This window comes from Apostichopus japonicus, chromosome 4 (assembly GCF_037975245.1).
Source record: "Apostichopus japonicus isolate 1M-3 chromosome 4, ASM3797524v1, whole genome shotgun sequence".
NCBI lineage: Eukaryota > Metazoa > Echinodermata > Holothuroidea > Aspidochirotida > Stichopodidae > Apostichopus > Apostichopus japonicus.
Window position 1 is genome coordinate 3,495,191 of NC_092564.1, and position 22,324 is coordinate 3,517,514.

At 34.8% G+C, this 22,324-nt stretch overlaps 1 protein-coding gene across 1 annotated transcript; it reads right to left on the reverse strand.

Annotated features, from left to right (window-relative positions):
- Nucleotides 1-188: 188 nt before the first annotated feature.
- LOC139966164 (uncharacterized) lies at nucleotides 189-20,777 on the reverse strand. Its single transcript, XM_071968914.1, has 17 exons — nucleotides 20,636-20,777; nucleotides 17,619-17,697; nucleotides 16,546-16,663; nucleotides 15,585-15,656; nucleotides 15,116-15,187; nucleotides 13,699-13,770; nucleotides 13,314-13,385; nucleotides 13,009-13,080; nucleotides 12,204-12,356; nucleotides 11,834-11,902; nucleotides 11,171-11,236; nucleotides 10,735-10,803; nucleotides 10,148-10,207; nucleotides 9,304-9,497; nucleotides 5,791-7,412; nucleotides 4,660-4,789; nucleotides 189-4,050 (listed from the first exon to the last, which is right to left on the reverse strand). The coding sequence occupies exons 2-17, from the start codon at nucleotides 17,689-17,691 to the stop codon at nucleotides 3,923-3,925; spliced, it is 3,042 nt and encodes a 1,013-aa protein (XP_071825015.1). The 5' UTR covers nucleotides 17,692-17,697; nucleotides 20,636-20,777; the 3' UTR covers nucleotides 189-3,922.
- Between the last annotated feature and the right edge of the window lie 1,547 nt (nucleotides 20,778-22,324).

Here is a 22,324-nt window from a genome sequence, read left to right on the forward strand (position 1 = left end):
AGCTCTATTTATTTATCTAACTAATTGCCACGACTAATTGCCACTATTAAGTGCACCCTTGAAATCACAAAAGACTAGAATCACGTTTCGGTTAACATATATTGCCGTATCTAGGAACTCGTTTCTTAGTTGCTTTTTACAGACATATTGTATTGTTAAATAATATAACAATTGACAAGATGAAATATCTCACTGTGTTAATAGAAAAACTCATATCATGTGTTCTTAACTTAACTGTTCATTGAATGTAATCAAGTTTGACTGTCTAACCCGTCGATTCTTCTGCGGAGTGGATCATAATAGATGACCTCTGATATCATAAATTTTGACTGACTAATCCGTCGATTCTACGGCGGAGTGGATCATAATAGATCCCCTGTGATATCATCAATTTCGACTGACTAATCCGTCGATTCTTCTGCGGAGTGGATCATAACAGATGACCTGTGATATCATCAATTTTGACTGACTAATCCGTCGATTCTTCTGCGGAGTGGATCATTATAGATGACCTGTGATATCATCAATTTTGACTGACTAATCCGTCGATTCTTCTGCGGAGTGAGTCATAATTCATGACCTGTGATATCCTCACGGTACAACGTGGCCAACTTTATTTTCTAGTTGATGTATTCTTGACAACATCGGATACATTTGGTATATTTACTTAGCTAAAATGGCTCTGCATACATTAAGTTTAACTCGCTTAATAGTACACCGGGCAGTTTCCCCGATTTGAGAGTGATCGGATTTAGACAATAAATTTGATTTACGTACCGACGCCTCAGATATTTGAATCGGAGTCGAGTTGATGCAAGGAGACAATGCCATAAAATATCCTCTCTGTTATGGAAGTAGTAACTTAATTGTCAAGAGAAGTCAACATTTTTAAAGGGCAGTAGAAAAGTTAAATTTTAACTTGAGACTGATCATCACCCACCTGGTTTATATAACAAAAAGCAGAATGAAGAACAATAAGAATTATGCGTTGGGCCTTCTGTCTTCCATATATAAAGGTTTGTAGTTAAGGCCATAAAAGGGTTCAGAAAATGATGGCGCTGACATTTGGAGCCGCTGCTCGTAGTGAAGTTTTAAATAACATATTATTTTGTTTGTAAAAGTTAAAAGAATATGATGCATCTTCTGAAGAAAGGGATTGTCACATTTAAGCGTTGTAAAGAATACGTGAAAAGAATTTACGAATCCCACGTAACTACATATAGACCCGGTAAATCGTCCCTACGACGAACTGCGACGAAAAAAATCAATCTAGTTTTACACCAAAGTACGAACTACAACGGCTATGGAGACCAAGTTACCTCCAGGGTAAGCGATGGAGCGATTGCAACGCCTATTTCCTCCAACAAATATACTTAATATTATAGTGACCCGGTTACCTGACCTCACATACTATTCAGAACAACACTTGCCTGCTCAACATAACTTTACGCAGCTCAGTTTTTCGTGCATGGTTACTGGACAGTCGTGCTTTGTTTCGTTAAACATATTCAAATAGTAAGCATGCATATTTATTTGCAGTTAAGTTCGGCGTAAAATTTGTTCACGTATTATTTATAAGAATTTAAATGTTACAAATATTATGAAGTCATTTGGAAGGTTCTTGTCTTCGCCATACAAAGTGCACTGAGGGAGGGATTTTGACCTAACGAATCAGGAAATAAACACTAAGTTTTGTCAGGCAACGAACTTCAGTGACAGGAATATCCATTCAATTAATATTTTACTATTTTACAACCTCTATCAATCCGCTAGTTTCATTTTTGGGTCTGCTTGGGCCAACATGGTGTCATGTGACACTTTATTTTTTTGCACTAACAAGGTATAGATTTCATATTTCGTATGCGCAAATCCCTTCAACACTCTTGTTGGGTGTAAACTAAGCCGGTGATGCCACGCAACATGGTTCAGTTTCAATTTCAAAGACACTGGCAAAAGATAGGAGCACGATGCTTTAAATTGAAAGTCAACACACCTTTCCTATAGGCTATGCTGATATTGAGTATTAACATAATAATCCAAATGGATATTACATGCTTTCAATTTAACTTTGTGCCAGTCTATTGATAGTCATACCGAAAGCAGATTGCTACACTTACTGAATAATGCAAGGCCACATTTCATTGAAAGAATAAAATGTCTCGCTGGTTTCTCCTTTCCCCCTCAGATATATCTTGTACCTAGCACTAAAACGATTACACACGAATAACAAATTAACACGGATGTTCCATTGCCAATATTTATCTTGAACTACAGATGTAATAGTATAATATATTTTTCATACATCTATGTTCAATAACCACTAAAATTGGCATCAATGTAATTCGTTTCTAATTAAGAAGTCTCAATTAATATCCACATTTCCTAAATTACTAGCTTAGACTAGGGTCCCATTTTGCGTTCTGGTCCTCATTTATTACGCTGGAGAGCTTTGACACTAAGCCGATATACGTATGAGTCGGATTTAAAATCGGCGGGCTCGATTAAGCAACCTCTATAGGGTATACACTGAGTCAATGTGGATAGATATAATACATGTGAATATGTATTGTGTTAGTAACAGTAAAAAAAAAATACCAAATACCAAATATTACTATGATGTACCTTCCTAGTAAGGCTTTCAAATAGTTATTACATGGGTTATAAATTCGTTACTATGGATATGCAATAAATGCTAAATGTTTTTGTAAGGTTTGAAATAAAATACACTACATATTCGAGAAAAGTCCAATGAGGAAATATGAACATATTTACATATGACACTGAACAATTGCAATCTTGTTCATGTAGCTCAGTTAATGATAATATTTACACTCTTCAAAAAAAAAAACGTTGCAATATTTACAGGATGAAAGTAAAATACAAAAAAAGAATAGAAAAGGAAGATGCCATTGATCACAGAAAACATTTGCATATTCTAAATCAAAAAGAAAATATTTACAACAATATCGTTGAGTATTATGGCTTAAAATCATTTTAAGCAAGTTTGTAGTTGAGGTTTATGAATAGGTTTGTAACTGACATGTAGAAATGCGCATCATTTATCAACTTTCAATTAATACAAATCGCCAAATTTCCACAGTACTTATATACAGTATACTACAGTCTAAAATAATTTTTCTTACTTAGCAATTTTATCGCTAACTATTGCATCGTGTAACATTAATTTTTTTCAGGCATAATTGAAACATCAAGAATTGTAAAAACATCATACTTTCAGCTCTAATTGAGCCGTTGTTCATCCTTTTTGTCTAAATAGGAGCTTATATCAAGTAGATTAACGTTTGCTACGACTTTATACAATGGTGATATTTAAAACGTTTGAAAAAAAAAACTGCATAAAAAGTTGAGAATGATCCTCTTCTATTGACAAAAAGAATAATAAATATGATTATGTCTAACTGGAACTTTTTTGTCGTCTCACCCCTCTTCATATAACAATTGTTCGAAATTGCCAACGACTGGCTGCTTAGAGTGTAAAGTCCTTCGGTTTGTTACATTTACTGACCTGCTGTCTTGCATGGGAGCATTTGCTACTTGTGTAGTAAAGTATTTATAACTTCCAGCTTTCTCGAAGGAGAGAAATATTGTTACCTTATATAAGACTCTAGAAATAGACCCAGTTCTTTGATGGTGGAACACAATTTCTGATCGTAAAAGTACATTTATTCTTAGGATATTAAGAACATGTTTCTGAAATCAAGTTACTTAACAATTTCCTCCTCAAAGTGTTGTTGTTGTTATAGTCGCAGGTACCATTTTCTTCTATGACCTTTGTTTCATTATCACAGTTGATGTCATCTTTATAACTCTTGCTATTGTAAATGTCATTGTTCAGTCTCCGATACCTCTTCAAAGTGTAAATTGAAACGTATGAGAATAACATTGATATATTGTACAAGATTTACACGATGCGTTCTCCATTCCTTGATTGTCGATCAAAAAGGTAATGCCATCCAGCAGAAAAGAACAGAACCACTTTCTTGGGGAATCTTTTCTTGATGTAGACAATGGTTCTGAGTAATGCTTCACCTAAGAACAAAAAATTGGTAAACAGGCATCGATGGTTTTGTTTGTTTATTTATTTATTAATGACTAAATCAATTCATAAATATGTATGTATAAAGCACCGTAATTTATTTGAAGTTGTTAATGGTGGGGGGGGGGGAGGATGTTAGTAGATGGTTGGTCTGTTACACATGGAAAATATGTGCTGTGTGCATCTGTAAAATTGTACATAAATTTAAGTTTTACAATAGTTTGTGACTCTTAGTTTTGAACTAAGGTCATATGTAGAGTATTTTTCATTTGGAGACTTTTGATATTATTATATCGTTTTAACATATATATATATCGATCGTGACATTAATGCGACTCACACACCGTCATTAGTGTAAAGGGATTGGTACTGAGTCATTGAAAGTGGCATTCATTTTCTCAAGGTTAACATTGGTTTTCGTGTCCTGGTTCTTAAATTGATGACTCTCCTCACAATTTTGTTAAATATTTCAGGTTACTGAGAACAGACAAAGCAAGTTAAACCATTGCGATTGTTGCCAATTGTCAAAGATATGAAAAATAAATATGAAAGTATCTACGTGTAGCTTTATAGCTATGAAACAAGGTAATCGGTTAACTTGCCTGCAATCAAGAATAAGACGGCTATATTTAAAACTATGATGAAAATTGCCGTAGGGTGTTTTGTTCCCCGAATATCTGCCTTGGCTGAAGCTATCACAACATTGATGAAAATCGCAGCAAGTGAAAAAAGCTGAAGAAAGAGAGAGAAAGGAGAGAAACTTTGAACAATGATTATGAAGATCAGTTTATGTTACATTAGTGTATAAGAATGTCTACCCAGCCAATCCACACTCTTCTCAATAAATTTGGGTCTCGTCAAGAAAATCGGGGTTTGCTCCCCTTCTTTCTTTCCTCCTTTGATACTATAATGGTTTTTTAAGGTAGTAAGTACGCCCTTGCAAATGGTATTCACTTTTCTGACAACAATCTTGCTCAGCCTATTGCTGTATTAAGTGAGTTTGAATTCTTCAGTCATCTCGGATTAGGATATAACCCTATAACAGTTGCTCAGGGTAATTGCAATCGCACCCATTTGTAGCGTTATTGTGCTATTGTGTCAGTATTTTTTATGTGATTTTGCATATATTACATTTTTAACATCTTACTGATCATTCAAAGAAATATTGTTGATCCTTTCATGGATTCTGTTATTACATTTCAAAAGGCGAATTATCATCCTTTCTAGAAGCTCAACCTCGCAGCTCGTCATGTATAGGACAATCCCCGACACGTGCTATTATCGGCGTACACCCTTGCCGTATAAACTTTCAAAAAACAATAAAATCTGCCTTTTTTGTTACTCTTTTTTCTCTCCTGGGAGTGTTATACTTTGTTACACCAAGATGTTTCTTTGATCACTTCCTTTCACAACTAATGAAACGAATGAAACGAATGAAACGAATGAAACGAATGGAACGAATGAGATGGAATGAGATGGAATGAGGTGGAATGAGATGGAATGAGATGGGATGGAATGAAATGGGATAAAATGGGATGAGATGGAATGAGATGGGATGAGGTGAATGAGGTGGATGTGCTGGGTGAGGTGGATGAGATGGCATGAGATGGAATGATATGGAATGAGATGGAATGAGATGGGATGAGGTGGATGCCATGGATGAGGTGAATTAGGTGAATGTGGTGGATGAGGTGGATGAGATGGATGAGATGAATGAAAGGTTATGGCTTTACCTGTAGTCGCTGATCACAGGGACACTTCATTGGCATGTACCTGGCATGCAGTGTTAGGAACAAAACGGATACACAGATGGTCGGAGGAACTGTCCGATCGTCCCATCCATAAATGGTCAACAAAATGGTCTGTGTACACTTCCGTATCAGCTCTAGGATTTCCCAAAACCAGAATTGACTTTTGTAGTTTTCACAAAGAAAATTGAGCCAAGTCGGGATAACAGGCGGGACATCACTGTAATCAACAACAAGCGGTATGTCATCTTCAGAAGTTGAATTTTCTCCATTTAAATTGTTATCATCAGTTGGTCGACGATAAGTAGACCAACGCGAACAATGTTTCCACAAGAAGCAAAAGAGTGTTGCTGGAAACGCGATGACGTATAAAAGTGTAAAACAATACGCTGCTATATTGTACGAATGAAACGCTGATGTTTTACAGTCTATCCCATAGTCAGATCGTAGAAGACGCCTAGTTTCATTCTCTGTGGCATTGTCATGCAATGGAAATTCCTGGCATGCACTTGGATACATGTTGAAAATAACGGTGGATATACCCGGATACATGCAAAAGAAGAGTACAGTAACATACGTAAGAAGACGGTCCTTTAACTTCCTCAGTTTGGTAGACACCAATTGCGTTTCAGAAGGAAGATAGTTATACTTCAGGTAAGCTCGCTTAGCTTGATAGAAAAGAGATGCGGAGCAAATGATAAATATTGGCATAATTATACCAATAACGAATCGACCTTCAGGGTTTAATTCCTTATTTTCTAATAAGCACCTGGCGCCTGAAACGTCACGTATAATGTTCAGTTCCATCAAAGATATCACAGTTCCCATGGGTACGAGTGGGTCGGCCCAGCTGACGTCATGTAATGATTCTAGTAACTTTCCAACGATTTGATAGAATCCTAACAGGATTTTAGTCCTAGATATCAACACATTTATCACAGAACGCTTTTTGGTTGTGTTTTTTCGTTCCTTTTCAAATTGCCATGACAACAGCAAGAGCAGAGAAACACAAAGGAACACAAATACACTGGTCATAGCAACTAACATGATTTTCTTCGGGCAAGGTACGCAGAGATTGAGCGCACCATAGTAATTATTCTGACATTTAGCACATAACCAGCCTTTATACCCTTTTTCACATCTGGTCGTTACATTCCGTAAGCCGTCGTTGATGCAACTTCTCTTTCTCAGACAAGGAAAAGCTTTCGGTATTATCCCATCATAACTATTGCTTGTCCCCTTGAACGAATGATCCAGCTTCTTCATATTGATCACGAAATGTCTGTAGTTACTACTGCTAGCGTTGGCAAATTCCCAACTCCAGAAATAGCCAGGTAGAGGAAGTTTCACATCATTGGAGCAATTATATATGTTGTTGTCACAAGGTAAACATTTCCCAAATCGATGTGTTCTTGTATGGTTAACTTTACAAAAGCAAGCCCTGTAGCTGGCTGGGCGGCTTTTGTCGGTACCCTCTGGACATACTTCACACTGATCACTAGATACTCCTTTACCATTGCTCACCCATGTACCACTGTTACATACTTTGCAAGCAATTTCACCGGGATTTCGAGCCGATACTCCAAAGTCATCCTGATAAAAGCCACCTATAATAAAAGAAATGTGAAGTTATCAGATGTTACGCACGCAAATGCTGAGTTTAATTTCAAAGAAAAGATCATAATTGTACTTCACTGATACTTTTGTCCGTTAAGGTAATCAAATATGCCACAAAGTCAAAGAATAGTCACTATATATACCACAACTTCAACAAGCGTTCACTGCCAACCCTCCAAATTATTTCTCCTAAGTGGGATATCGAACTGTCTATTTTAACTTAATCGCAATGTCTTGAAATCATTTGAACATTTAGAATCACCAGTGAAGAATCTTTCATACCTGATAACAATTTTTAGCTGGCCGAAAGTTGGGGCCAATACTAGCTGATAGCTTGAAACATATAGAATGAAATTCCAACCACTGATCGCAATTGCCTAAAATGTTAAAATATATGTTTAAGATACCCCGTAATGCAAAAACATTAAAACACGTATGGGCTTTTTTTATCCATCTTTAATTAGCTTTCATGTTACACATGTTCGCAGAACGTATTTCCTTTGGGTAAAGCTTTTTTTTCTATAACTTTGACTAACCCATTTTCAAATGTTTATACAATTTAGAGAATCTTCGCGGGCATTTGCAAATATTTTTCATATTCCGTTGATAACTATTAATGTGTTCTCATCGAGCAAAATATAGTTCAGAGAGAAATGTTGTTTTTGACATGTCAAAAAGAGCATAGTTTATGAAATTTGCATTGAATTTCTACTTGCCGTTGAATTGTACACGTTTATACTGTGGATTGTATGACACTTAGAGTAATAACAATTAATATAAAACCAACATATATCTTCTAAGTTTGAAATAATATACGGATCTGCATGCATTATGATATATATATATATATATATATATATATATATATATATATATATATATATATTTATATATATATATATCACGTGTGGAACTTCCATTTCTTCCTGACTCTGTCATTCTACATGCATAAGCGTTCTCGGCATTCTGCACCACCACCGAGTTACACATGCAACAATGTGCGACAATTGTAAAATGATGCGGCCCCATATCAAAAAAGAGCAGACAAAATTACAGGTTTTACCAGTTCATTATCGAAGAGAAATGTTTGATGCCGTCGTCTATCTTTCCCTTGATAGAGGGCGTGCGTGTTTAAAGATAGGCAATCCTACTTATCATCATTTAATGTGAGCCCATGTGTGACTTTGTAACATCATACTTTATCTTATAAAAGTTCAAGCGTAATCAAATAGTGCTGTGAATATTTGATAGTTGGCCTATTTAAAGTGGATGTAACCTTTTACCTGCTGGACATTTCTGGCATCCCTGTTTACCTACAACCTATTACTTGCTGGACAATTTTGGCATCCCTGTATACCTATAACCTATTACCTATATAACTTATTACCTGCTGGACATTTCTGGCATCCCTGTATACCTTTAACCTATTACCTATAACCTATTACCTGCTGGACAATTCTGGCATCCCTGTTTACCTATAACCTATTACCTGCTGGACAATTCTGGCATCTCTGCATACCTATAACGTATTACCTATAACCTATTACCTGCTGGACATTTCTGGCATCCCTGTATACCTTTAACCTATTACCTATAACCTATTACTTGCTGGACATTTCTGGCATCCCTGTATACCTTTAGCCTATTACCTATAACCTATTACCTGCTGGGCAATTCTGGCATCCCTGTTTACCTATAACTTATTACCTGCTGGACAATTCTGGCATCCCTGTATACCTTTAACCTATTACCTATAACCTATTACCTGCTGGACATTTCTGGCATCCCTGTATACCTTTAACCTATTACCTATAACCTATTACTTGCTGGACATTTCTGGCATCTCTGCATACCTATAACGTATTACCTATAACCTATTACCTGCTGGACAATTCTGGCATCCTTTTTTACCGTCGGCATAGAATCCTTTGTTGCATGTTGTACAACTACTGTTGCTGCAATTGAAACCTTCCTTTTTCAAAATATCGAGTATGTATGTCTCTTTTAAAGTATTATATGAACGGAGGTCCGGTGCTTCCAGTTTAATGGTTGGAAGAAGCTGACTGGAACATATGCTAGATGGAGTAAACAAAGGAAATAACCATACTCTATAAATTAATATCAAATATTTACTTCATCGTCAGTGTCCAAGATTTGAGCATTGTTAGTTGGCAGGAATTCAAAGCTGTACACAATTGGCTGATATCCATCATTCCGTCATGCGCCCCACCTCATTAAAAAATAAAATAAAAAAGCCCTAACCTCTTGGTACACTAGCATCCACTTAACTCGTATTCACAAATCACAACTAAACCCAGATTTCATTCAAAAGAGTTCTCAACGTATAGGCTGTGACCGAGAATGACCATAGTCAACGATATGCATCTCCAAAACTGTATGGTACCTATACTAATGATGCAATCAACGATAGTATAACCCTTCGTACTATGTTTGCCTTCCGTAACTCTTATACGAACTAATTACCATTTCAATCTATTACTTACACACTGACCAAGTGGTTGCTCGAATCCTCTCACATGTATTCTTTTAGAATCTGCGGGAAGCACAATCCAGGCTTCACCTGTCAACTGACATTCCAGTATATACAGGCACGCCCAAATCGACACAGGCGCATGACCACTGTCGAAAATCCTATCCACTATGGAGCGGTGCTGGGGGAGGAGGAGGGAGTGGGTAGACAATAGAGGGAAAACTGTAAACTTACATGTGTATTTTTTTGTTATCTATTAGAGGAAGAGTTTCCAAAAAGTCGCAGTTTAGAACACTGTGGAAATGAAATGAAGAAAGACGTTTAGTTATAATTATTAGTTATGCAACAATCAATAAAGATATATCACAACTGATACGCGATAGAAGGGAAGGCAAGGTATAGGGGATGTTTTCCTTTTCGAATTGGTTATTTTATCGTCAGTAAATTTCATTTCATATCCCCCAGTCCGCCGATTGATACAATACAGATTTTATATTGGTGAAAGGTTTGTATTCTTATCTGATTTAAAACCCTTTGCGAGCACATTCTTTGCTCTGGCAAACTTCTTTATAATTTTCATCCAGTTTTTTCTCTTAATGAGTTTCTTTTCTATATATATTTGCCTTTGAGTAATGGTTTTACAATGTTTAATATGTATTGCTAGATGAATGAACTAACCAATATGAGTGGGTTTAAAATAGCAAACATTATGTGCGTATCCTAATTGACAACATATAACGAATAAATTAAACGAAACAAATGTTACATATGGGCTAATGAAATAAACTTAAGAATTTAACAATAAGAAAGCTTGTATTTACATTTCTGCTTGCGATAAACCGTCAAATATTGTGTCACTTAAATTCTTTATCTTGTTGTCATGGAGATATCTGAAATGAAAATCAATATACACATTTCATACATATAATTCAGATCAACCACATAAAGCTAAAGTAAGCTTGCAGGAGTTGTAGAAAGTTTTCAAAAGTATAACGTTTTTTTTCACAATGTCTATTTTCAGAGACTATTCAGAGACTAAGTGACAAGTAACAGCAATATATTTTGAATGAAATTATCACATCCAACAAATGTATAGAATATGGGGCAAATTAGCTATGTGTCCGTAGGGAGTACTTTAAAGAGACATTCCAGACATATTGCAAATCGCGAAGGCAAATTATCTTCCAAGCTGAGTTATATGAACACATATCAAGGCTGTAATTATTACTGTAGCTATCCTCCAACACAACGACTTACAATTCTCTAGCGGATTTTGGAAACGGTGAACCATTCAGATGAGTAAGATTGTTGCCAAAAAGGAATCTGCGAAAGCACAATTCAGAAATAATATGAATACATTTGCCGGGCTGAACTGTCGATCCACTTTTATATTTAAATGTCGTTCGAAAGATATATTCCATATCGACATTTATTATTTAAAAAACTGAACGTACTTAAGATGGAAATGTCCCAACAGCATATCTATGCAAAATTTGCTTTATAATTAATAGTTCTGGGAGCACGTTGTAAAATGGTGTCACAGATATTTAACAAACACGTTCTTTGATGTTCTTTAAAGCACATTTATGGAACCGATATGTTGTGGCCAACTCAACACAAGGTGTGGCTTAACTCCATTACCGAGACAAGAAAATCTTTGCATTAGTGAATAATATTTCAACAACTTCATAGATGCAAACGTTTTCATGGAATTAAGCCTTCCGTGCGCAATGAGGGTATGCCTATAACCCTATTAATAAGGAAAGAAAAGCTAAATAATGTTAGGACAAGCGAATTAAAGAACGGAACAAACAGAGTAATAAAACGAGAAAAAAGGCAAGAGAGTTAAAGTTTACGATGTCAAGTAAACAATATCAAGATCGACAGAAGAATAAATGTTATTTTGGTAAAATTCCTTACATGCTGATATTGTTCAATCCATAAAAAGCGAAGTTCTGTAGAGTACTTATGCGATTGTTGAACAAACATCTGTGAATTATATAATCATAGCTCATTAGTTAGTTGATTAGTGAAAGTAACTTTTAATATTTAAGTCCCTGAACATTTACAGAATGACGTGTAATATATAACACTAAAGTTGAAATGTTGCAGCACACTACTGACTTTGGAGTTAAGTCCTGATATGGAAATATTTTCACTTTGGGAACGTTATTAACACTTCCTTAAAAACGATCATGATGAAATGTTAATCATACCTACTTCCTGGATGTTTATAAGTCTACAAAATACACATACGATTAATATAGACGAGATTTTATGCCTGACTCACAAGTATCTAAGATTCGGAAGATAATCAAACGTGTTGTTATAAATAACAGTGAGGCTATTTCTCTGTAGAAGTAATATCTTTAATTTGTGTTGAAGACATCCATTTCCAAATGTTCGCTGATAAATGTTGCTGATATTGTTTCGCGATAAATCCCTGCGAAAAGAATAAATGAAACATTGAGAGGAGTATTCCAAATATGTAAACTGTGTCTAAGTTTCATGATTGAAGAAGACGTACATTACATTGCGGTACCGTCTAAGTAGACTGATTGCAATTTAAAATTGAAAACAACACATGGCTAATTGGAAAATGTTATTTTCTAAACTTGAAGTTTGTTTCAATGAGCATTTTCACCTTGATTCTCATTGTATCATTTGGCAGGTATTGAAATCTGTGATAACGCTTGCATAATGATATTGTATTGAATATAAAGTGAGAATTTGAATATGAAATACACCGAATAAATGTGAACTGCATTATTATTCTATAGTTTGCTTTCTACATCACTCAAGACTGGTACGAATAGATTTATCACAATTGACCGTATATTTATTTCAAGTCGTATTTCACTCGGAATTTTAAGATGTTTAGTCACTTTTTTCATATCTGTTATCCGTTAACTTGGCATGATATTCAATATTTTTGTCCAGACGGAGATATTTCGTTAGTTTATAGAACATATACGTGATATGTAAACAAAAAAATAATACATATCCTTGTTCTAAAGTGGCTGTTGTCAGTAATTCATGTATTCTCTGTTACTCAGAACGTTCACACGGTGTTATGCTACAATAAAGATACTTACAGGGCGTAGTCTATTTGCAAGTTGCTGAATAAGTCTGGTTGAAGCTCAGTAATGTTATTTTGGGAGAGCAATCTGAACGAGAAAATGCATTAAGCTCTCAAGGTAAGCTCAAAAGGTGACGTAAATTTAAAAAGAATACATTGAATAACGTGAATCGTATTAAATCAAATTTTAATAGTTTAAATATTAGAAAGTGTCACATTTTGTCGCATTTAACTACGACTTTTGAAGCTGTTATGAATACGATACATTCGGAAAGATTAATTTAACGAAATACGATTTGTTTATTAGTACTGTATACTCACAGGTAACGAACAACCTTCAAACTTCCAAAAGAGGCTGGGTTGATTGATGTCAATCCAGTTTTGGAAAGACCCCTGAAGTGTAAGACAGATATCGTTACTTTCCATTAAAATACAAAACTGGGTATTCATTGTGGATGACCAACTTGTATTTATCCGAATCCACCATATTGTTTTGTTTTGCTCATAAATGTAAGCAAACGTCAACATAAACAAACACACATGTGGATCTAAATGTATGCAAATTTCTAGTTCGTTACTTACTCAACCTATAACTTTAGGTAAAATCGGCAGCATAGTTAATTGGGCGGAATTATTCCAACAACAAATCAGTCTTAGTAAGTAATGGATATAAAATGAAACGTCGTTAAATTAAAAGTGTACTTACAGAAGTGTTAAGTTTGGCAATACATGACTCAATGTATTTAATAACAACAGGTTCTTGTTGAAGCTGAACATTCTGTCCAAAAGATTCAAAGGAGCAACATTGAAAACTTATTTCGCTCGATTAAATTATCTAGTAGTTAAAGTAAAGCCCTTTCTACAATTATCAACGTGAGATAATGGAATGTACAGATTGTGATAGGCCTACGTTTAACGACAAAGTAAGGCACTGAATGTGTGACAAGGCACCCAAGCCGAAAAGGTGTGAGCTTATATTTGTTCTTAACGTGTAGCATATTATGCATTTATATGCCAGGGTGTTATAACACACTAACACGTGTTATGTTTTGGGAGCATGCGAGAGCTAGATATGTTAAAGATACAATACAGTAAATCGTCTTATATATATATATATATTTTTTTTTTATATATTTTTTTATATTTTTATATAATATAAAATATTTTTATATTTTATATTTTTTATATTTTTTATATTTTTTATATTTTTTATATTTTTTATATTTTTTATATTTTTTATATTTTTTATATTTTTTATATTTTTTATATTTTTTATATTTTTTATATTTTTATATATTAACACAGGCCGCAATAAAATGTGCCCCTAGCATAACACGTGTTATCATGTTATAACACAGATGCATATAAATGCGCAATATATTCAAGTCGAAAACGCTATTATAAGCAACTGTACAATTCGGTTCGGGTGCACATGGAGAAGAGGGTAATCCTTCTTGGACACAGATGATGAGACGAGAGGACGATGGTCGTCACGGTCGTTTTTTATGATAAAATATACTTTACTATTCTTTCCAAGAATTGTGTTCTTTGGGATACAATAACTCAACTAGAAAGGGATTTAAAAGTGAACAAAATAAACAGCAACATACATTTTATCATAACATAGTGCTTAATCTTTACCTAATTTTGATGCAAATTTTTAGAATGTTACTGGTATGGTTCTGTGTATAGCTAAACCACCAATTATATGACACAAAGGTGAATCTATTTCTGTGGAATGATCTTGGTGCGAAAAGGTATTTCGTACTACACCTAAATATATGTTGAAATGTGAAGATTCCAGTTGGTTATCTAAAGGGGAATATTCTTTTATAAAACAACGTGAAGACATCCTACTGGGACTGTGAAACTGACGGTATCTTTTATTTGACCATTTTTATTATATTTCTTCTTGTGGTAGCTGGACTTTCCTGCGTGTACACTTATAGGCCATAAAAAAGAACTCTAGTGTTATATTAATAATAAAAGATTATTATTATTATTTTATAAAAGATTATTATTATTATTTTATATACGTAACGTAACTGCTCTCTAAATATGGTGTCAAGAAACCTAACGGCCAATCAAACAAATCAAAACAATTCTCATTACAATGTACTTACAACGTTGTGAGCTGAGGTTTATTGAAGACCAAGTCGCATGGAAGACACGTTATTTCATTGTGGGAAAGGTCTCTACATAGTTAATGATAAAAATTACCGGGAAAGTGTAAGTATGAAAACAATTTATCTATATCTATATTAAAACTAAACGATTTAAATCTATTAGATCCACTCCTGAAGCTATATAGACTACGCCATAAAGGTCTACATTATATTGCATTTACACTAATGCTAATTACCATATATATATATATATATATATATATATATATATATATATATATATATATATATATATAAATTTATGGATTTTTAAGCTGAATATCAAATGTTGAAATCACGTACTCCGATCTACCTAATTTGTATTCTTCAAACCAGATAAAACTCTCTCTCTAATTTAATCTTATTATGAAACTTTTAATGATCCGATGGAATATTAAATACAGAAGCAATTCAGCGATATACTTACAGTGTTCTGAGCCGATTCTTTCCGAAGAATAAGAGGCTAGGAATACTACTTATGTTATTGTGGGAAAGGTCCCTGCACGGAAAATGATGGAAGGAACGTAAATGAATAATTATAAAACATTTCAATTTATATCTTTATTAAAACTACATGGTAACAAGATGAATAGAAATTACCTAAGGACTTGGCAGAATAAAAATGTTACCACAAATTATGTTTCCATATATGATATGGTTACGATCTTTAGCCTTCTATTTTCGTAAACGTGAAAACTTGTTATCCAAATTTAAACTGAAAACAAATGACCTTTTTATACAAACAATCAGTATCTACAATAAGTCCAGTGTATATGTCGCGTATCAAAGAACTCGCACTGAATGGTTGGTACATCAACTACTGTTCATGTCCCATAACCGTGCATCAGTAAGTACTACTTTGTGTTCCTAACATGAGAAACATGTGTTACAGGACATGAACAGTACTTAATGTTCGAGCCATGAGTATTGGGTAGTTTACAAATTATAGGCTAGACCCGGACGCAAAAGGGAAACGAGTCACAAAACTACAACTTTCCCATTCCCATTTTGAACGAGCTATCATCACTTCGCGAGTTATACCATCGTTCTAACATTGTGCGGCACGTAAACATATAAGCCGGCCAAAAAAGTCACCTTCGCAAAAGAGTAGAATACATCAGAAGTCACATGATCAAAGGAGTTCAAGGTTAACTTGGCCAACCGATGTACGTAATAAAATGACCTAAATACTTGGTCAACTTGTATCAAGTTTCACGCCAAGGATATTCCGTTAACCAAAGTTAATTGATTAACATTAAGTAACAATTAGTACAAACAAATTGTTCTTTTGGGTCTTTTCATGATAAAGATAGCTGAAACTGTTTTACCCACGATGAAGTACAAAGAAGATGAATTAAACAAGTGAATATCTTGCAATGGATACTTACAATGAAGTCATATTGGATATATTAGGCAGGAAGGAGGGACATTCCTGCAAGTTCCGATATGAACAATTCACCATAATGTTGCTTCCCTCGTATGTATAATGACATATGTTGAGATCATCTAGTGAGAAAAACAACATGTTCAATGATATTAAACTGATGAAATACAGTAAACAAATGGTTACGGTATAAATCGTACTGATAAATAAAAGGAAAGGACCGTTATATTAAGTAATATCCGAGCAATCCCTTCAAAATCCCGCCAGTTTTCCCTCCCTCGTATAAACGTTATTATCAGGAGTGTTAGCTCAGTTAACGCCGGTACCTTTCAATCAAAAGGTCCCGAGTTCGAGTCACTTCAAGATTAATGTATGTCGTCCAGTTACAAGAGTTGTCGACAATTGACAATTCATAGTCATGGACGTTAAATATAAATCTAAGAGACTGACTTAGGTCTGCTTGCGGCTTTGATTAGCCAATGATGGCTTCTTCGCGAGTTCCTGTTAGCAGGGGGATCTAAAATACAATATACAAATACATATCAGAATCCATCTTTTGGGGTGGATCGAACGAGAACTACATAGATTTTCAGACTTAAAATTGTGTCAGAATTACGCACTATATGTATTCGATACCCTACCAAAATATCGACAATGTACCAAAACATATTGAACATCTAAAGACACAATCTACTGATATAATTACTACGCTTTAACTTTGAACATGTCAAGTACAATATCCTGAGAGAAAGTACCTTGTAATGTGTAAAATGTACAAATTCATTGGCGGCTACAAAGTATAACCATTACATAAACGGTGATCACAGAGACGATGAAATACCAACAGTAACAACACTTACAATGTCAGAAGCAAATGTTATTCATACACAATATAAAATAGTGACATTTCTAAAAATAATTAATACCCAATAAACTTGCAATGTCCACAAAATCTGCAAATCGTTAACCGATATAGAACTCATCATGGTCGTATATGGGTCAATAGCTTTGCCTTATAATTGAAATGATACATATTTGATTTGCTCATTAATGAATCAACTATATCGTTTTAATTACCTTCCTTGTATCCTGAGAAAGCTGCTGCTGCTGAAATTAGTAACGAAATCGCTAAGAACACCAAAAGACGCATCTTAAGCTTCACAAAAACAAGAAGAGAAGGATAAAAATTACTCATGTTCCGAACCACGCAGCAGACATGAGTATTCATATCATAAAAGATAAAAAATTATATATATAAATATGAACTATTCATTTGCTTTATCCTATTTCCCACTTTCTATACCTTTGCTGGTAAAGTGCAATAAGTGATATACCATGGTTTGATTGCCACAACTGCCAAATATTAACAAGCCCTTAGAATCGAACGTGGACTGAATGATTCGATTCGTATATGCATTAAACAACATAAACGTTTTAATCTTTTTTCATCCTAGCCTCAAATGCCTCCTTTATTTGTGATGTTATTCACGATCAGTGAACTTTGATCATATTTCTATAGTATCAACATAACCTTCCTGAAGTATATCGACAGCAAATTTATATCAGTACTACTGCAGGAAAGTTAAAAGTGATTGCACTTGGCTATGATCCAAATATTTGTATAATACAAGTCATTCCTATGCGTCACATCGAATTCTATAATGCATTATAGTTTTTTTTTCGAGTAAACAATCTTTGGTTTGGAGTTATGATTATTATTAAATTCGGCATTATAGGCAAAGCGAAATTTGGCTCACATCATGACGGTGTGAAAATTACGGCACCTATATCACATTTCCTGACCATTCGTGTCAACTCTATATCGACAAACCTGTCAATCAGTACTTTATATCTTTTGGTCAGTACTTTTTTATGATAATGGAAGTCCTGGAAAGTCCAGTATGCTCCCCCTGCTTTATAATATTTGATATTATAATTGCTTAGATGAGTTATTGTCACCAATAGATGTGACTATGATAAGAAAGCATAAACTAAAAATGACTTATATGATTATCTTTTTCAAATGTGTAAATGCAGTCTTCTAATCATGCTACTCATTCAATAAAGTTCAATTGAATACTAATATCGACTTAGTCAGTCTTAATCTTAACCTATTATTAGGTTCTGTTTATAACATCAAAAGTGGCCACGCAGCATATTAAGTGCTATATATTTATAATTATCACATTCATATAGTTGTCTATTTAATGATTACGACAGCTTTAACAATTAATTTATTAAACAATCCTCGATGAACTTTCGGTTAGAGACAATAAACTTACAGTTGTATCGAGGTCATTTTTAACTCAAATACTGTACATTGAACCTGCATGACGAATTGACATTTTTCATAGTGAACTGATGTAACCAAATGCGATGAAATTGTAGCTTACTAATAATTATTCTGAAATAATGATTCGTAGCATAAAAGCAAAATACTAACTTAAAGCTTTAACGAATTAATAGAACCCAATGAATGCTGCTTTACTATTTTATATACACAAATGGCCTGATGTTTCCTGGTAGGATGATCCTGGTAGGATCTTGTTTAAGGCTTGAATCATTGAACAATTAATCGAAACGGAAAGGAATTAGAGGAAAGGAAGGAGGGAGGGGATAAACTTTGCAGAGGGTTCTGACAACGAGAGTTAATTATTAATAGAGGTAATAAAGTGGTTGGGGAGGGGGGGGGGGGGTTGGTGAGGAAGACAGGCATACAACATGCAAGTATACACGGACATGGTATAAGGAGGATAGCTGGTGTGAAAGGATATGGTTGGGCAGGGGAAGGGAGTGTGGGGAAGGGGGTTATACATTTCTTTCTTACGTGTTGAGACCATAGTTTTGAATTGTTCGATGTGGCTGCACCCACAATCGTTCCCTACTAAGGAAAACTGTACCAGGGCAATAACCTAAAACTTCAACGACTTGTAGAACAATGTTTAATATAGTGCGGTTTGGAAGGTGGCATACAATATGGTTTCTAAACAGATTTGTTTTCTCTCCATCGTTTATCTTTTGTTTGGCTTCATAATTATGAAAACCATTAACTAACGACGTAACTTTCCTTAAAAAATGGAAATAAGTTTGTGGCTCTTCATTTATGCATGACTTTACATAAGGGCCGGCCATCATATTTGCATGTGCAGCGTACATGGCCCTCTTAACAATACTGCAAGTAATATTAATAACTCGTTAAGTAAAACTGCGACCTATAATGATTATTGAAAGTTCCATTCTGAGAATCCGTTTGAAATCTATTAAACTAATTTCCGCCAAATAATCTTGCATGTAATGCTGGTTTCTATAGTCGAATTTGGTACATATCATGCGCTAAATCAATTTAGAAGTACGTGCAAAATAATAGCTTCCAGTTTGATAAATTTATTCCGAAGTTATTATATTCATTGAAACGGTGACCGAGAATCGGCTATCAAGACATGGAAATGATGATTGCTAAATCATCTTATTGATAACATTTAGTGCTCGAGGATGAGAAGGAATGAGAGCACTTGCTCTCCATTGTAGTAACCTTTCACTTCTTTTGCTGCAAATGTATGTCTTTTCAATAATTAATCTCCAGATACATGTACATACTCAATTACTTGTTAAAAATAACTTATTGCTACCGAAGTTTTCATTACGCACGAGGCCTACAGTTAGAAAGAATAAAGCCGTAGCAACGCTTTAATCATTGTACAAAGAAGATTAATTTTAAGCACATTAAGCCTTAACTAGTTATGTTCAGACACGGACACACTTTTTAAAAGGAAACGAACACAGTTTCTTTGTGTTGTCGATATATGATGATAACATGCAACAGTGAAATGACTACATTAGTAAGAGGCAATATTTATATACGTTTTCAGCGGAAGAAGTTGTGACGTGTTCTCTGTGACCGATGGAGGTTCTTGGTTTCACAAGATCTTATGTGTGCTGGGACTTTGGAATGAGAGAGTTCGTTATACATAAAAGTCGTCTTTATATACATGTGCAAAGGCTGCAAGGTTAGGTAAAGTGGTATGACAGAAAGTCATACAACTAATTAGAAGATATTAGAAAGAGAATACATCCAAATAATTCTTTAAGCCTACCTCCTTTTGTGATCCGTTGTAAGTATCCAATTATACCAGTCGCCTTTTGGTCATAAATGATGGAATTTCTCTCTTTCCTCAAAGGTTGTGCTCATTTCCTATATAACCCATGAATAAGTATATAGGACGTATCGTCTATGATCTCACACTATAGTGTAATTGCTCCTGAAATGATTACGGTTTATATTTCCGTCTATTTTACACTAGAAATGGGTCATCAGTAAACGAAACTAAAAGCTGCTTTCAAAGGAGAGCAAATGCAGCAGCTCTATTTATTTAAAACTAATTGCCACGACTAATTGCCACGATTAAGTGCACCCTGAAATCACAAAAGACTAGAATCACGTTTCCGTTAACATATATTGCCGTATCCAGGAACTCGTTTCTTAGTTGCTTTTTACAGACATATTGTGCGTAAAATAATATAACAATTGACAAGATGAAAATATCTCACTGTGTTAATAGAAAAACTCATATCATGTGTTCTTAACTTAACTGTTCAAGTTTGACTGAGTAACCAATCGCTTCTTCTGCGGAGTGGATCATAACAGATGACCTGTGGTATCGTCAATTTTGACTGAGTAACCCGTCGCTTCTTCTGTGGGCGAATCAAAATAAATGACATATGATATCATCAATTTTGACTGACTAATCCGTCGCTTCTTCTGCGAAGTAGATCATAATAGATGACCTGTGATATCATCAATTTTGACTGACTAATCCGTCGATTCTTCTGCGGAGTGAGTCATAATTGATGACCTGTGATATCCTCACGGTACAACGTGACCAACTTTATTTTCTAGTTGATGTATTCTTGACAACATCGGATACATTTGGTATATTTACTTAGCTAAAATGGCTCTGCATGCATTAAGTTTAACTCGCTTAATAGTAGACCGGGCAGTTTCCCCGATTTGAGAGTGGTCGGATTTAGACAATAAATTTGATTTACGTACCGACGCCTCAGATATTTGAATCGGAGTCGAGTTGATGCAAGGAGACAATACCATAAAGTATCCTCTCTGTTATGGAAGTAGAAACTTAATTGTCAAGAGAAGTCAACATTTTTAAAGGGCAGTAGAAAAGTTAAATCTTAACTTGAGACTGATCATCACCCACCTGGTTTATATCACAAAAAGCGGAATGAAGAACAATAAGAATTATGCGTTGGGCCTTCTGTCTTCCATATATAAAGGTTTGTAGTTAAGGCCATAAAAGGGTTCAGAAAATGATGGCGCTGACTTTTGGAGCCGCTGCTCGTAGTAAAGTTTTAAATAACATATGATTTTGTTTGTAAAAGTTAAAAGAATATGGGTATCTTCTGAAGAAAGGGATTGTCACATTTAAGCGTTGAAAAGAATACGTGAAAAGAATTTACGAATCCCATGTAACTACATATAGACCCGGTAAATCGTCCCTACGACGAACTGCGACGAAAAATCAATCTAGTTTTACGCCAAAGTACGAACTACAACGGCTATGGAGACCAAGTTACCTCCAGGGTAAGCGATGGAGCGATTGCAACGCCTATTTCCTCCAGCAAATATACTTAATATTATAGTGACCCGGTTACCTGACCTCACATACTATTCAGAACAACACTTGCCTGCTCAACATAACTTTACGCAGCTCAGTTTTTCGTGCATGGTTACTGGACAGTCGTGCTTTGTTTCGTTAAACATATTCAAA

Bases quoted from the DNA above. Each gene is read 5' to 3' on its own strand.
- LOC139966164 (XM_071968914.1), bottom strand. From the start codon at position 17,691: ATGCGTCTTTTGGTGTTCTTAGCGATTTCGTTACTAATTTCAGCAGCA. The intron at 15,657-16,545 runs GTAAGTATCCAT...TTTTCCGTGCAG, and splicing joins ATATCCAATATGACTTCATT to GGACCTTTCCCACAATAACA. The intron at 13,081-13,313 runs GTGAGTATACAG...TTTCTCGTTCAG, and splicing joins TTGAAGGTTGTTCGTTACCT to ATTGCTCTCCCAAAATAACA.